This window comes from Cornus florida, unplaced genomic scaffold, assembly GCF_030987335.1.
Source record: "Cornus florida cultivar Cherokee Brave unplaced genomic scaffold, ASM3098733v1 CherokeeBrave_3.0.0_Hap2_Chr07, whole genome shotgun sequence".
NCBI lineage: Eukaryota > Viridiplantae > Streptophyta > Magnoliopsida > Cornales > Cornaceae > Cornus > Cornus florida.
This window is the reverse complement of record NW_026775577.1, coordinates 34,530,128-34,546,492: the sequence shown is the minus strand read 5'-3', so window position 1 is coordinate 34,546,492 and position 16,365 is coordinate 34,530,128. Positions and strand designations below refer to the sequence as shown.

Below are 16,365 nucleotides of genomic sequence, written 5' to 3'. Positions count from 1 at the left end.
TGTATTTCTTTTTCATTGAAAAGTATAGGGAACTTCTAAATTGAGTGGACTAGAGAGAGAGAGGAAAAAAAAAAAAAAGAAAAAGAAAAAGAAAAATTCAATAACGAGTAATATGGTAGTTATAATAGGTTGGTGGACCTCTAGAAGAGTGGTGAATGCTAGCTCAATGGGGAAGGGAGTTTTAAATTTTCCAAGTTGCTCTTCACGCGTCTATAATGATTTTACAAAAATATCCCTTCACTTTAGACCATGCTCTAATTTGACGATTTCAAAATAAGTGTGTGTTTTTTTTTTTAAGAATTTAATTTTTCAAGTGAATAAATTTTTTATTTATTATTGTATTATAATCAAATTTATTTCGAGTAGTGATAGTTTATATTTTATAAATTCAGTATAAAAAGCTTAAATGGATAATATTACAAAAAAATACAACACTGAATTTTCAAACGGGACACTTCCGAATCCTCTAAAAAGTAAATTTTCCTTTTTTTTTTTTTAATTATTATAATAACAAATTAATTATTGTAATAACAAAGAGTGAGTGAGTCACTTAGTTACTTTGGTCCTTTATACTCGGTTTAGTAAGATCTTAAAAAATTGGTTAGAAGGGAGAGATGAACGACACATCATAAAAAATAAATTATGACACTTCTTTTTTTTGTTTGATTGGATATAAGAAAATAATTGATTGGATATAAGAAAATATAACAAAATAATATATTATTTTTGTTTGGGGCACTAGTGTTTGCCCCTTATGGTGACGATACAATAAAGGAGTCTCAATTTTGGATCATGCGTCCACTAACAACAAACGAATTAAATATATCCTGATTTAAACCAGCTTTGAAGATTTTGCTGAGTATTGGACATATCCTGATTTAAACCAGTTTTAACTTTTGAAGATTTTGTTGGGTATTGGACGTGGTCATTAAGCACATGAAAAAACAGTCCACAGCCTCTCTTCGTCTTTTTCACTATTGAAAAGACATGCATGTGTCTTTATGTGCATCTCTTTGTATCTGAAAAACAATTAATGAAATTACAACTAGGCATGGTGATATGGAATTAAAACTAAGCATGCTGATTCACAAAATTACTTGAAAAGGAGAAGTCTTACACTTCGGTGGGGTCCCGCAGTAGCTGAATAAAATCGGTCACATCAGCTGTTGGTTGCATATTAAACATTTTCTCAATAATATTTGAAAACCAAGTAAAATCTCTCAAGAAATGATAACCGGACTGGAGTCCTCTCTTTCCCTTTAAGAAACCCCTGGATTGGCAATACCAGAATGACCTTATCCATTACCACAAAAATGTCAGTATCTTCCCATTCCTTTACTGTGACAAAACCATTTTCATGCCTTTCAAGAAGAATATTTGTCATTCTCCTACCACAAAAAATAAAATAGAAAAAGAAAAATTATAGTCCTCCAGTCAGGGAGTACTATTTTTAAAAAAATTTGATTACTGCTTACTTGAGAACCTAAATGCTCATAGGCAGTAGGCACACCAATGTAACAGGATATATGATTGATTTGATAGTCTTTCTAGCAATCTAAATGACAATTGGTATTTTTCTGTGACGCTTGATAATGCTAATTGAACACTTTATAGTGTAATATTAGCAATGACACATTTGTCCAACTAAATAAACACAAAAAATTTAACAAAACTATAATAGTATAAAATATCAGAAAGAAAGAATTAACTTCACAAAACACCCCTATAATAAACTATTTTAAAATATTATAAAGAAAGGATTAACTTCATATGAAAGGAGTTGGCAAATTATAAATTAATTTTAAAAAAAAAAAAAAAAACTATTCCAAATTTAAAACTGATACATATTGGATCTAAATATTAGTGTATTAAAATCGTACTAAAATGATATGTGCAACACTACTTTAATTAACAAAAATGTTTGATTATAAAATTTTGGGACACAAGATCAACACACTAAGAATTCTACTCATATAAATTCAATAAGACATTCTATATGAGCAATAAATTGCAATTAAAAATTAAACAAATAAATTATTATATACCTTTCCTACACCTCCCATGCCAAACGAGATATAAACCCAATCTGCATTAAAGAGACTTTGTCACATAAAAATTCCAGACTTCACAAGCAAATAATCATAAATAGCATTACCGAAGCTTCAAATACGAAACACCTTTATACCAAATCATTCAAGATCCCTCTATATAAGGTATATGTATAGTCTTTTCCAAAGTAGTCATCAAAATCGACTCCACAACAAAAAGAAATTTTAGATATGAAAACTTAAGATCCAGATCTACAACACCATTCAGAAACAAAAAAAAAGAACCCACAACCAAGAGAAACTACTTTACCGATCCATTTAGAGACGAGAGTGACCTCCAAAATCAACTCCAAAACAAAGAGAAAATTTAGAGATGAAAACTTAAATTCCAGATCTACAACACCATTCAGAGAAAGGGAAAAAAAAAAAAAAAAAAATCCCACAACCAAGAAAACTACTTTACCGATCCTAATAGAGACAATAGTGAGCTGCAAAATCGACTCCAAAACAAAAATAAAAAAAGTCCGAGAGAAAGAGAAGATAGTACCTTGAATGTCAGGTCCGGCGGTCTCGGCGGTGTCTGTAGTGAGATGAGTGACATGATCGGCCGCCGACGGTGAGGAGGAATGAGAGATACAGATATACAGAGATGGAGAGAGAGTAGACTGTAGAGCATGAGAGAGAGATTTGTGAGATCTGGGTCCTTGACCGTGACTTTGAATTGGTATAGTGCCAATAAAGAGACTTTTTAGACTGGGTGGAAAAAATTAAATACAGGCGTGACTAGGGCTGTCGATGAGTCAAGCCGAGCCGAGTAATGGGTTGTTCGAGCTCGATCAGTTTACAGGTTGGCTCAAGCTCGGCTCCAGCTACCACATCACTGTCCGAGCTCGACTCGAACTTAAGTAAGCAAACTCGAGTTTGACTCGGCTAACTCGTTTAATTTACCGAGCTGAACTCGAGCTCGAGCTCAATATCAAGCTGCTACTGTAATTATCAAATCAAAACTAGATTCATGCCAAAATTAATTCCCATCTGTTTTTTCCATACATTGCAGAATCAAAGCAGCCTAAATTACAAAGAAATTTGAGAGATGAAGTTAAAATCATACTTTTCAGAATCAAAGAAGCCTAATTTACAAAAAAAAAAAATTAGAGAGATGAAATTAAGAGAGAGAGATAGAATAGAAATGAATGAGAAAAAAAAAAAAAAAAAAAAAGCATCCGGCATATTTGTAAAAAAATCACCGGTTTTCAGTGAAGGTCTCCGACAAATAGTCAGATCGGAACTGAACTGGTCTGTAAACCCTTTGACTGGCGAAGTTAAAAAAAATATATATATATATATATATATATACACATTTGAGAAGGAATTAGAAAGGAAATTAAAACCGAAATTCAGAGAAAATTTTAGTAAATGGATATAGATAGAACAAGAGATTTAGAGAGAGAAAGGAGAAAGAAACTCACCATCTTTAGGAACATGAATCGTTGGATTGAAACTGAGTATGTGATGAGTTGGGAGTTTGTGAACTTTCGAAGCCTAACAATGAAAAAAATACGCAGATTAGGGGAAGAAGGTTGTAGGCGTGAGTGGCTGGGAAGACTCGAGAGACTAGGGGAGAAGTAATGGGCCGCATGGTATGGGCTAAAGTTAGAAAAAGACAAAAATTGAATACTTTTGTATATATATATTATAATTGGGTGTGTGTGTATATATATTATGAATATAAAAAGTTGAATATTTTTGTATATATTATAATTGGGTATATATATATATATTATAATTTAGTATGTGCGTGAACGCATTATTGAGTCCAATTCAGTTCATGAACAAACGAGTTGAGCCTACTAATGTTAAGACTCAACTCGTTTATTCATCAAGCATCATAATTCAGCTCGAGCTCGATTCACTTGTTAACGAATCGAGCTCGAACTGAGTAATTAACGAGCCGAGCCCGAGCTATTTGCAAACGGCTCGGCTCATTTACAGCCCTAGGGGTGACACAACATCATTTCTTATTTTTATTTTATTTTTTATTTTATTTTTTTTTTAGCAGAACAATCAAGCATCTCCAATACAAAATGCTTCATTAGTACACTCTTTGTACTAATGAAGTGGCTATGTACAAATTTAAAGTCCGAAAGCATCTTCAATACAAAAATGTTATATTTTTATGCCAAATTTATATTTTAAGAGAAGTTATATTGCCAAAATGTTATATTTTTACAATACTGCTCCAATGGTACATTTTATTTAAAACATATTTTTTGACACAACAACCAATTCATGTGTTTGAGAGTCCATTAGAGTGTCTTATATTCATTTTAGCAAAATATGAGAGGTCTTTTGAGAGCCCAATGGAGTGCTTTATTTTAATCCACTTGCTATGTTTTGAGTTTGAGAGGTCATTTGAAAGCTGCTATATTTGGCACTACTTTGATAATCTCAAAATATTATTTGGCACTATTTTTGAGAATCTCAAAATATGAGAAGTCTTTTGAGAGGCTATTGAAATATTTTATTTCCATCCACTTGCTATATTTTGAATTTGAGAGACCATTTGAGAGGGCATTGGAGATGTTCTTAAAGAATCTCAAAATATGAGAGGTCTTTTAAGAGGCCATTGGAGTGCCTTATGTTCAATGCCATTCAACATGTGTAAATATCAGCTGACTTATTATATCTTCCTATGTGATTCTTCCACACGATGCCAAACTGAGAGTATGTCAATGCAATGTTCTTCCTCTTTTTGTTGGTTGAGATGATTATTGAGCGGGAACAAAAAGGGAAACCTTTGACTACACCACACAAAACCTTGATTTCCCTCTCTAAAGTTCCATTTGGTTAGGGTGAAGTTGTTAGAAAGGAAAAAGAAATGAAAAAAAAAAAAATATATATATATATATATATATATATATATATATATATTTGTTTATTTCATAATCTATTGGCTGACAAAGTAGGAGGAGAGGGAACACGAAAGGCACACCCGCTTGGGTTTCTCGATCCCGTGATTGTTGACTTGGGTGACCACCGACTTGACGAATTTCATGCTGGACTCTCTATTAACTAGGTCACTTGATAATATCTATAAAATATCATAATTTTATATAGTCTTAATTACTATTGATTTTCTTATTTGTGTTGTTTCATTTTAGGCCACCAATATATAACTTCAATTTTGTGTGTGTGTGTGTGTTTTTTTTTTTTTGTTTTTTTTGGATTTTAAAGGTTAGTTTGGATTTTAAGGATAATTTAGTTAATTAAATTATTTTCTAGTTGAATTGCCATAATCCCACTAATTTAGTCATTATTACCAAGGTTCATATAGCCCAACTCAACAAGGTTATTATTAGTAATCTCTACAAGAATGCACTCATTCCCAAATTTCCAGCCCATACTATAGGAGCGTTTTCTGTCCGTCAAACTAATTTAAAATTAGTTCAAGAGAGGCATAATCTATAAATCTTACGCAATTGAAAATTTATACGAATAAACCCCCAAATCTCAGTCTTGATTTGAGTACGTTTATACATAGTATTCATGTGTGTCTATATATATATATATATATATATATATATATATATATAGACACACATGAATACTATGTATAAACGTACTCAAATCAAGACTGAGATTTGGGGTATATATATATATGTGTTTTTGTATATTTCAATGCAATTTTACGGTGTGTGTGTTTTTTTTTTTTTTTTTTTTCATATATGTAGATATTGAAAATACAGCCTTGTAATCAACACGATTCCATGGAATTTGAAATTTTGTGTTGTCACCACTCTGAAACCTAAAATTTGTGTTGGGAACTTGTCACTCATCTCTATCTTTGAGGGTTAGTCTGTTAGGTGATGTTAAGGAAACAATTTACAATTTCCATTTGTTGTCAAGAGTTGAAAATTTTGTGTGCTTCACCGTTACTCGGGTGTTTAGTATTTGTTAATTTAGGTGATGAATTTTTTAGCATATCTCATTGGCATGTTTGGGCAGTGAAGATTTCGGTTCAAAAATTCAAGTTTTCCTTTAATTAGCAGTGTGGATAAATAGAACCACACTGGCAGGAGTCATGTAGCTTTAGTTGACAAATAAGAGAAGCTTCACTTAATTGTTTTTGTTATATATATATATATATATAAATATCTGATAAAAAAGGCAACAGGATAAAAACAAAAATACTAGTGGATTTCACAATGTCATTACTGAGTGGCATAGAGTGATTTCCACCCAAACAACATTTTCAGTAGTTCAATAAACAAATTGAGGCGCACACACGTTAGACTGGCGCAAAACATCCTGAGACACTCACCAACAGATGAACATCCTGATTTATTAGACGATGTAATAATACGAATGCATAAAGTCAAATAACTAGCGGAATCCAGCAAGCAAGAAATTAACCCTATTATTCTGTATTTTGTAGTGACTAATACAAAGATTACAGGATTAATTGATCAAATACTGGATTCATTAGTTGCGATAGTGAGATTGTTTGCAGAGGTTTAGCAAGTGAGTACCTGCTAGCAAGAAACTCCTAAGAGATGCGTAGCATTGTCGGCCGAGACTTTGGCTCGGGATGTAAGCAAGCAAATGCCAATGTTGCAACCAGAACAATATACTGTGCAACCGCTCCGCATGTTGGAGCTTGGAGGCGTGTGTCTAACATATCATTTAGCATTATATTTTGAGTAGGTGCTGATGCCAATGATTGGAGAAGTTCTCCTGGATGCCTTCCCATAAGTGTTTCCAGTGCCATAACTCCGAAGCTATAAACATTACATTTTTCAGTCACATCCACGGTGAAGGCAAGTTCTGCATCAACAAAAAAAATTGTGCAAGTGATACATCAACAAAAAATATACATGTAAGAGGAAACCAACTCCTTTGCAAAAAAAACAATAAATAAATAAATAACGAGATTGTTTCAAAATTAAATATTATATAATTTGTTCATCAATTTGTCTCATCCATAGTGAATCAGTTACAGATACATTTAATCGTTTTTCCTTATGATTTTGTACAGATAGTGAGATGTGAATTTTTTTAAAAAGCTAAAATGCAACCTCTTACTAGACTAGACTAGACAGACAGAATTAATTCAAACAAGATCAATAGAATTTAGTACAGTGGCAGAGAGCTCAAGCTCATATGACTAGAGAGAAGTACTAATGTACCATGAAGTGTTAAAATATGGGGAAAGAAAATTCTACCAAGTAGAGACTTTTGTCCATCGACATGATTAATCAAGCTATAAAACTATTCCATTGGCATGACAGAATGAAGTTTAAGATGTAATATTTATACCTGGAGCAATTTACTTGTCGCAGTTAATTTACCGGGAAAATATATATATATATATATATATATATATATATTCCATAAGTGCCTACCATCAAGGTAAGTTTGATTGGACGAATCAGGATATAGTAATCTAGCAAGGCCAACGTAAGAGATACAAGCATGTAGTTTTGAATTTAAAGGAATGTTGTTGCTTGAATTGAAGGGATCATGACTAAAGTTTAGCATACAGTAATTTTGCTGCAGGCCTCATCATACTCAAGGGTGAAGGACATGGTCCAGTAATAAGCAAAAACAAATTAAGATTATTTAGTTAGGCATTTTATCAAACATGTGGTGGGAATAATTCGTGGTTGATCTTTAGAGCAACCGGAGTTACTATACTATTCTGCCATAAAACCATCACCTTTCACAAAAAGAATCATAGATACAATTAAGAAAAAGATGCAGTAATATACCTGGAGCAGTATATCCATAAGTGCCTACTATCACAGTATGATTAGACGAATCTGGATACAGCAATCTAGCAGCGCCAAAGTCAGCCATGCAAGCTTTCAATTCTGAGTTTAAAAGAATGTTGCAGCTCGAAACGTCACGGTGAAGAATGGGTGGGGTGCAAGCATGGTGCGTGTAAGACAAAGCATGGGCAATTACTTTCACTACATTCACCCTTTTAGTCCAATCCAACTCCACAGCTTCCACTTCACTTCTCAAGACCAAAAACAGGCTTCCCCTCTCCATGTATTCATAAATCAGAAACATGCATCGCTTGTGCAGACAGAACCCATAAAGCTTCACAATATTTCGATGTCGTATTTCTGATAAAAAGTGTGCCTCGTTCTTGAAACTTTTATCATAAGCTGGCTCTTCACCTTCCAGACGACGCAGATTCTTCAAGGCAACTACTTTGCCACTGGGCAACTGTGCTTTGTAGACACTCCCACTGCCTCCAGTTCCAATGCAGTATTTGTCATCAAAGTCCTATGTTGCTTGAATAATGTCTTTGTATGCAATTGTTCCATCATAACTCCATATTGAGAAGATATTTCCATGCTTTGTCACTCTGGACTGAGATTGGGTTTTCTCTACCTCCCTTTTAGAGTAGTACAAATATCCTCGAATCAAGGAGGCTAGAAAAACTTTGACAGGAAGGAAAATCATGATATAGTGCAAAATTTTGTTTCTTCTTTTATTTTTGAAGCCGCTGGCTGTGGGAGATGGATGACAAGGCAAGTATGTGGTGCCACCACATAAATCTTGGTTGCCAACAAATGCCTCTGGGTAATATTTGAGCTGAAAATCCTTCGTGATTCGACCCTTCAAAGCATTGTATGACAAGTCAATGGACTTTATGGTTATGAGAGAATGAGGAATGGTACCAGAGAGTCTATTGTGGGAGAGATTCAAATGTGTTAAGCTAGTTGTGTGGCCGAGCTGGGAAGGTATTTTTCCATTGATTAAATTATGACTAAGGTCAATAGATGATAGTGAGGGGAGCTTAGCTATTTGAAATGGAATGCTTGCATTCAAATAGTTGTTGCTCAAAGACAAATACTGCAAACTAGTTGAACGCCATATATCAGTTGGGATTGGTCCACTTAGCTTGTTTGTGGAGAGGCCTAAAGACCAGAGTTTGGAGAGTGCTCCTATTTCAAGGGGTATTGAACCAGTGAGTTGGTTTGAGGAAAGATCAAGTTATGTGAGTTCAGTCAATTTGGTAAGGTCTTGAGGCAGGGTACCTTGTATCTGGGTATGGGAAATATCCAATACAGTTAAAGCCTTCATGTTCCCAATCTGTTGAGGTACAGAACCATTGATTTGGTTGGAAAGAAGGCACAAGTGTGTCAGTTTGGACAATTGACCGAGAGTTGAAGGGATTGGGCCTGTGATTTTGTTATTATCATGGAGTCTTAAATCAACCAGATTCCTCAAATTCCCTATTTCCGGAGGGATGGAACCTTCAATCTTATTAGAATGAAGGTACAAAGTTTGCAAACAAGACAGATACCCAATAAGCGAAGGGATTGGCCCTATAATATTGTTATAACTAAGGTCTAAATCAACCAGATTCTTCAAGTTCCCTATTCCTGGAGGATGGAACCATTGATTTCATTCCCAGTAAGAGAAAGCAACACCAAATTTGCTAAATGACCTAAAGTAGAAGGCATTGGACCAATGAGCTGGTTGATACTAAGGTCTAAATGAACCAGATTTTTCAAATTCCCCATTTATGGTGGAATGGAGCCATGGATAGAACTGTAACGCAAGTTGAGATGGGAAAGATTTGTCAAAAGACCAAGAGCCAATGGGATTGGTCCAGCGAATTGATTGTAACTGAGGTCTAGTAAGGTTAGCTTAGACAACCGGCCGAGAGCTGGAGGGATTGGACCGTGAAGGTAGTTGTGACTCATGCTTAGGAAAACCAGATTTTCCAGATTTCCTAATTTTGGAGGGATAGAACCATTGACTCTGTTGTTAGAAATGTCAAGCTCCACTAATTCAGTCAGATAAGCCAGCGAACGAGGTAGCTCACTGTAAAGATCATTGGAGGACAAATTGAGGTAGGTAAGTTTTGAAAGTTTACCTATTTGATCTGGGATGGTCTCATGGAGTCCTTTATCACCAAGGTCAAGACGGACAAGATTTGGAAAGGAAGAGAAGTTAAATTTCCCCAACTCGACTTCCAATTTGATGTTGTCAGGCAGGCTTATTTCGGTGACACTTCCAGCATTATTGCAGACTATACCAGGCCACTTACAATGATCTGAGCTGTTGTTCTTAACAATATACCACCATTCACTGCTAAGCAGCGCCTCTGTTTCCAATTGAAATGATGATGATGATGGTGGTGGTGGTGGTTCGGATGCCGCCAACGTCGAAGTAGTACTATAAATAGAATTGGTAGCATAGAAAAAGATTAATGTAGAGCATACTGGTAGCACTAGAGAGAGAGAATTGAAGAGTAACATGACTACAGTTTAGCATAAAGTAGTTTTTCTACAGACCTCGTCATACTCAATGGTGAAGGACTTTAAAGAGTTCAGCCTTGACTTGGGCATAAGAGTCGAGGTCTTCTCCTAACAAATATATATACTAATAGTATTTTTTTAAAATATGTTTAGTAGCTCATAAGAATATTCTTTCAACTTAAAAATATTGTTCAGCAAAATCCACATAAATCTATCCTTTCTACTAAAAAACAGAGTCCATTAACAGCAAAAACAAATTAAGATTATTTAGTGAGGCATTTTGTCAAACATGTGGTGGGTATACGTTGTGGTTAATTTTCTTTCAGATGAAGAAACTATCTATTGTCGTTTCTTTCAGATGCCCGAGTCCATTGTCTCGGTCGTCACATGCGGTTGGGCGGTTTGTAATTGAGTATACAGATGAACCATTGTCTCTTCCATACTCGTTTCATCCAGCCATCAGACTTGTAAAATGAGTTTTATTCGAGAGGCTCGAGACTCTACAACTAAAAAGTCCTAAAATCACCTACAACTAGCAGTAAGTAACAGAAGTGAAAATCATTTCGTCAAAAATACTAAAAAATAATTTTTAAAAAATATTTTAGGTGGAAACAAACCAAATAAAGTTGAAATTGGAATTGTGTTTTTAATTAGACATACTTACTGCAATAGAAAGTTTTTTGTTGACAACAGCAGACTAGGATCAAAACTCACGACACCTCCATTGATATTGATCACGACTTATGAGTCACCGCAACCCAATCGGACTTTTAAGAGTTGCGCCTTCACTTGGGCAGCGGGGTGAAGGTCTTCCCGTCGCCAGCTGGCCTGTGATGAAGTTGTCTCCACGGCATAGGGTCTTTTCATCAAGTCAAGCTGATTGATACATTATTAACGTATTCACTGTTGAAGTTATAAGCATGGTTCATATATCATAGAAAAGTATCAGAGACATTAGTCATCTCTATTGAAGTTTTCACCATGTCAATATAACGAACGTCTCCTAAAGATTTATGTAGGTTGACCCGTAAGCATCATGTTTGGCCAACCCATACCAAGGAATATAAAGGCCCTCTCATCCACAATTCTTGCCTTCTGTTCATGAAGTGTGGTGCTCCTACATTAGGGGCACTGCTATGTTTCAAGTGGTTCAGAAGCTCAAGAAGCTAAAAACAGTCCTTAGAACTAACTGTAAGAAGGAGTTCTCTGAGGTTGATTCCAAGCTACATTATGTGAAGATTGAATTGTATACATGCCAGTTTGACCTTGATAACTCCCCAAATGATACTTTTCTAAGAGAGATGGAAAGATCACTAACTTCTTAGTTTCTAAGGCTTGCAAAGATTCAAGAGGACATGTTAAGATAGAAATCAAGGATGAATTGGCTGAAATTAGGAGATTGGAACTTCTCATTCTTCCACAAATCACTCTCCTCTAGAAACAATAGAAAGAAGATTGTATCACTTACTACAGATTCTGGACAGGTCATTGAGGACATGGAGTCCATCAAGCAAGAAATTGTTTCTCATTTCCAAAGCTTGTTGGGCTGCTCACCTCCTTCCACTCATCAACTTATTGACCTCCTACCATTCATCACAAAGCAGGTCCCTCAGCACCTGCACAACTACCTTAATTAATCCCCATCCTCCAGTGAAATTAAAGAACGTATTGTTTGTTTCTCATTTTCCTATTTTCCATTTTTTGAGATTTTTTTTTTTCGATTTTTGGATTTATTTTATTTTCTCGCCTGGAATTGCGTACCAAACACAATGGGGTGTGCAAGTGAGTTCCGAGGATTTGGTTGGGGCATTTCTTTGAGTTCAGTACTCTTAGAAATGTATTATTGGCCATTTCGGTATTTTTTAATTTTTCAGGCCGGGAGGTCCAGGGCAAGACCCGCAATCGGATTTTTCGTGCACGGAATTATTTTTTGGGACCGTCGCATTTAATACATCATAAATTCATGTATATTTATATGGTTATATGTTTAGAAATATGTGTGTAGCATGCTTATTGTATATATGTGTGTATATATAGCATATATATATATACACACACAAATAAAGCAAATTGAATATTTTAGACCATATGAGCCCCGCGTACACTTACTAACCATGCACCCAAGATCACAAATGCAGAATTTCTGCATTCTTCTTCCTCTTCTCAACCGTGGGGGAGTATTTCTCTCTCTACACACTTTCTCTCTCTAAATCCAAGCATTCAAGCTCCGATTTCACCTTCTTTTTTTTTGTAGGAATTAAGCTTTGCCATTGAAAGCAATTAAGTTAAAGAGCTCGACGAGGGCTACGAGTTGATTGGAGTCGATCTTCAATCAGCCACCCCTGGAATTTCAAAATTAGGGATTTTCTCGTCCTTTGAGGTAAGGGTTTCTAAGACTCAAACTCTTTGATTTTTGTGAATTACCTCTATTACAATTGTGTCCTTGCATGCTAATTTGTGGGTTTTGTTCATGGCTATTAGAATTTATATTTATGTGAAGCATGATATGGTGCTTTATGTGGCAATTGTGTTAAAATGCATGTTTAAGTGAATTGTTGTAAAGACATATGCTTAATTGATTTTCCTACATGCTTTAATTGTGATGAGGCCATGATTGTTAAATAAATGAGAATGTGATGTTCGTGTAGTAATTTACTCCCAAAGCATGCAAGCATGATATAGATGTAATATATGAAAATTTTATATTAGCATGTCATTGAAATGTATGAAGCGTCCATGCATTGGCATTGGGCAAGAAATGGGGAATTGCTTTGAAAAGAAAGGAAAATAATTTTGGGGAAAAGTTTTGAACAAAAATTTGTGAAAACCGGACAGCTAGGAGTTGCCTAGTGTCCGTGGCATTAATGTGACCTAGAAGGAACTAAGGAGACTATCCTAGCGTGGTTGAGTTATTTAAGCCCGAAATGAGGCTTTAGAGTTGCCATAGGTCAGGGATAGTTAGCCAATTCTTCTCTCATGGTACCATGGAATTGCCATGGGTCGAGTTACGTTAACGGTTTGGAAATGATAAAATGAAAAGGCTTTTGGAAATAGGGAGCAACATTAGCATCGCATTGGTATCCCATTTGCATTGCATTACATAGAATGGATTGGGTGACTCGAATATTGGATTATTTCCCTTTAAATTTGCATGATTCTGTTTTCCCCTTTTCTATACTTTGTTTGGATTCACGGGGTCATTAAGAGGTGCGTTTTAGGCTCCTCCTACTGAGCCTTTGTGCTCACCCTTTTCTTACCATTTTCATGTCACGGGAAAGTGGTGGTGGATAATGATCCTCCACAAACGTAAGCGGGACTACGAAGGCCTACTTTTTGCCATTTTGTATTAAGATATATATTTTGTAAAACTTGGGCTTAACTTGTCTATTTGTAATCCAATATACTCATTTACGGGTGGAAATGGTTTTGAGACCTATGGACCATCTTTTGGGGTCTTATTAAGATTTCCATTCTCTTTTGAGGTTTATAACCATTCAATGATGTATTTAAACTTATTTTGATTATGAACATTGAAACCGGATCTAATGTGATGAATGAATGATGAAATCAAAGTTTTATTTCGTCGTTATGTTGTAGACTCTATGAGTTAGCTTGACAATTTATTTTTAACCATTCATGCATGTTGAAGTTGAGGGGAATTGATTGTATAGCTCTATAAATGCACTTGTAGTAGCCATTTTCAGGCTTCCTAGGTGGGGAGCCAGCTCCCTCTGAAAGGGAGCTGGCTTTTTTTTTCCAATACGTTTTTTTTTTTTTTTTTTGCCAAATGCTCCACATGGAGCCAGCTCCCTCCGAATGGGAGCCAACTCCCTCAACAAAAGGAAGTGGCTCCCTTAAAAAGGAGGCGGCTCCCTTGCTGCTTTAAACCATTTTTCTTGATTTTTGGGGCGTGACATGTATGTTGAATCTGAAGAAGGATAAAGCCCCTGGTCCTAACGGCTACAATGGCCTATTCTTTCAAAAAGCTTGGTGCATTGTTGGCAGATCTGTTACAATTGCAATTTCTGAATTCTTTAGAAATGGGAAACTCCTAGCAGAGGCAAACAACACCTATATTTCCCTGGTCCCAAAATGTCAAAACCTTACTTCTTTACATGATTATAAACCAATTTCATGCTGTAATACAATCTACAAGTGAATTGCCAAGCTCCTGGCTCACAAGCTGCAATCCACTCTACCCATCATTATTGAGTCTTCATAATCAACATTCATCCATGGTAGGAAGATCAATAATCCAATTCTTCTGGCTCATGAACTACTGAGAGGATACTATAAAGATAGCTCACCACCTAGATGTGCCATCAAGATTGACTTAAGAAAAACCTTTGATTCAGTAAAATGGGACTTCATCATCAGCTGCTACTACTCAACTTCCCACAGAAGTTCATTACACTTATCCATGCATGCATTTCCTCTCCTTTTTTCACCATTGCCTTCAGTGGGGAATTTCAGGGATTTTTCAAAGAAAAAAGAGGGCTAAGACAAGGAGATCCAATCTCACATTTCCTATTTGTCATTGTCATGGATGCATTCTCATCCATCATCAACTGTTTTGTGGGAAGATTGCATGCTTTTAAGTACCATTAGAGATGCAAAGATCTAAAGATCACACACCTCCCATATGTTGATGATCTTCTCCTACATTGCAATGTAGACATTACCTCTGTCTCAGTCTTGAAATCAGCTATTGACCACTTTTGTACAATGTTTGGCCTTGATATTAACCTCAACAAAAGTTCTATATTCTTCTCAGGCACTGATCATCACACAGAGGATTGCATCACATCTTTGCTTAGTATTGGGGTTGGGACTTTTCCAGTTGGGTATCTTGGAGTTCCACCCATCTCAACCAACCTCAAATCCTCTCACTGCAGCTTTCTCATTGACAAGATTTCCCATGGGATCACACATTGGACCTATAGATGCCTATCTTATGCGGGAAGACTACAGCTAATTAAGGCAGTTCTTGTTTCTACACAACTTTATTGGTCAGGTATTTTCATACTTCCTAAGGCTGTTGAGGATACCAAAAGTGACCTGGGCCTGGCGTGACCCAAATTGCTAGGAATGGGTCGGGTAAAAATAATCAATCCAAACCAAGTCCTCATAAATCAGGCCCAAGACTAGAAGATCACCTTAGAAGCCCAACTTAAGATGAAAAGAAGTGGGCCCATAGTCGAGATAAGTCCGAAAGATCATCCCAACGTGATGAGTTAGTTAGGAAGCTTCTAGAATGATTGTAATAGTCTATAAATAGATTGAAAAGAGAGGGAAAAAGGATTGGAAAATTTTTGAAGTGTAGAATTATTCTTTCCAAATCGAGAGAGTATTTTTCTTGCATCTTCAATGGCGCCGTCCGTGGGAAAGGATCAAGATTGATTCACGTTTGATCAAGATTGATTCACTTTCAATCAAGATTGATTTGATCAAGATTGATTCGTGTTTGATCAAGATTGATTCGATTAAGATTAATTCGTGAAGAAGAAGCTCGATCTCTGAAAGTTGGATCCAGATCGACAAGATCATGATCTGTCTTGCAGAGCCTTGGTTCTAATTGATCTTTGGAGATTGGAGTCAGATCTACACAATCGCGATCTGTTTAATGAAACTAGATTTGACAAGTTCGCGGCAGGAAAGATTCAGATCTGGATGAAGGAGATCGGAATTCAGCTAGTTCGAGGCCAGATCTAGTGCGTTCGCGTTAGCAGAGTTCAGATCCGATCAGGAATTCACAATTAATGACTTTGCTCCGATCAAGAATGATGATAGGAGGTGAGAGTTCTAATCCATAACAGAATGACTAGCAGGTGAAGCTCGACGAGTTGATGACTATGATTGAAGCTCTAAGAAGAGAAAATGCAGAATTCAGAGCTAGAACGGAGCGTCGGGAAGCTCCGGCGATTCCACGACCACCTCCAGTAGGAGAGAGAGTTATGCAACCCGATGTTGCTCACTAAGGTAAACAGGAAAGCAATAATCATATGGATCTTCATCGCGAAAAGATCAGGCCAGGCGGC

General features: G+C 36.0%; 1 protein-coding gene, 1 long non-coding RNA gene and 1 pseudogene across 3 annotated transcripts; all 3 read right to left on the bottom strand.

Annotated features, from left to right (window-relative positions):
* Nucleotides 1-684: 684 nt before the first annotated feature.
* LOC132267014 (uncharacterized) lies at nucleotides 685-3,687 on the bottom strand. Of its 2 annotated transcripts, none has more exons than XR_009468814.1 (4): nucleotides 3,518-3,687; nucleotides 2,596-3,117; nucleotides 1,118-2,086; nucleotides 685-1,019 (listed from the first exon to the last, which is right to left on the bottom strand). It is a non-coding gene; the product is annotated as an uncharacterized LOC132267014 (long non-coding RNA). The 2 variants fall into 2 exon arrangements; XR_009468813.1 differs by having other exon boundaries at nucleotides 2,596-2,713; nucleotides 3,518-3,684.
* Nucleotides 3,688-6,224: 2,537 nt separating this feature from the next.
* On the bottom strand, nucleotides 6,225-12,136 carry LOC132267013 (MDIS1-interacting receptor like kinase 2-like; annotated as a pseudogene).
* LOC132316564 (probable leucine-rich repeat receptor-like protein kinase At1g35710) lies at nucleotides 9,587-10,371 on the bottom strand. Its single transcript, XM_059815040.1, has 2 exons — nucleotides 10,364-10,371; nucleotides 9,587-10,244 (listed from the first exon to the last, which is right to left on the bottom strand). Exons 1-2 carry the CDS (start codon nucleotides 10,369-10,371, stop codon nucleotides 9,587-9,589), a joined length of 666 nt encoding a protein of 221 aa, XP_059671023.1.
* Nucleotides 12,137-16,365: the final 4,229 nt, after the last annotated feature.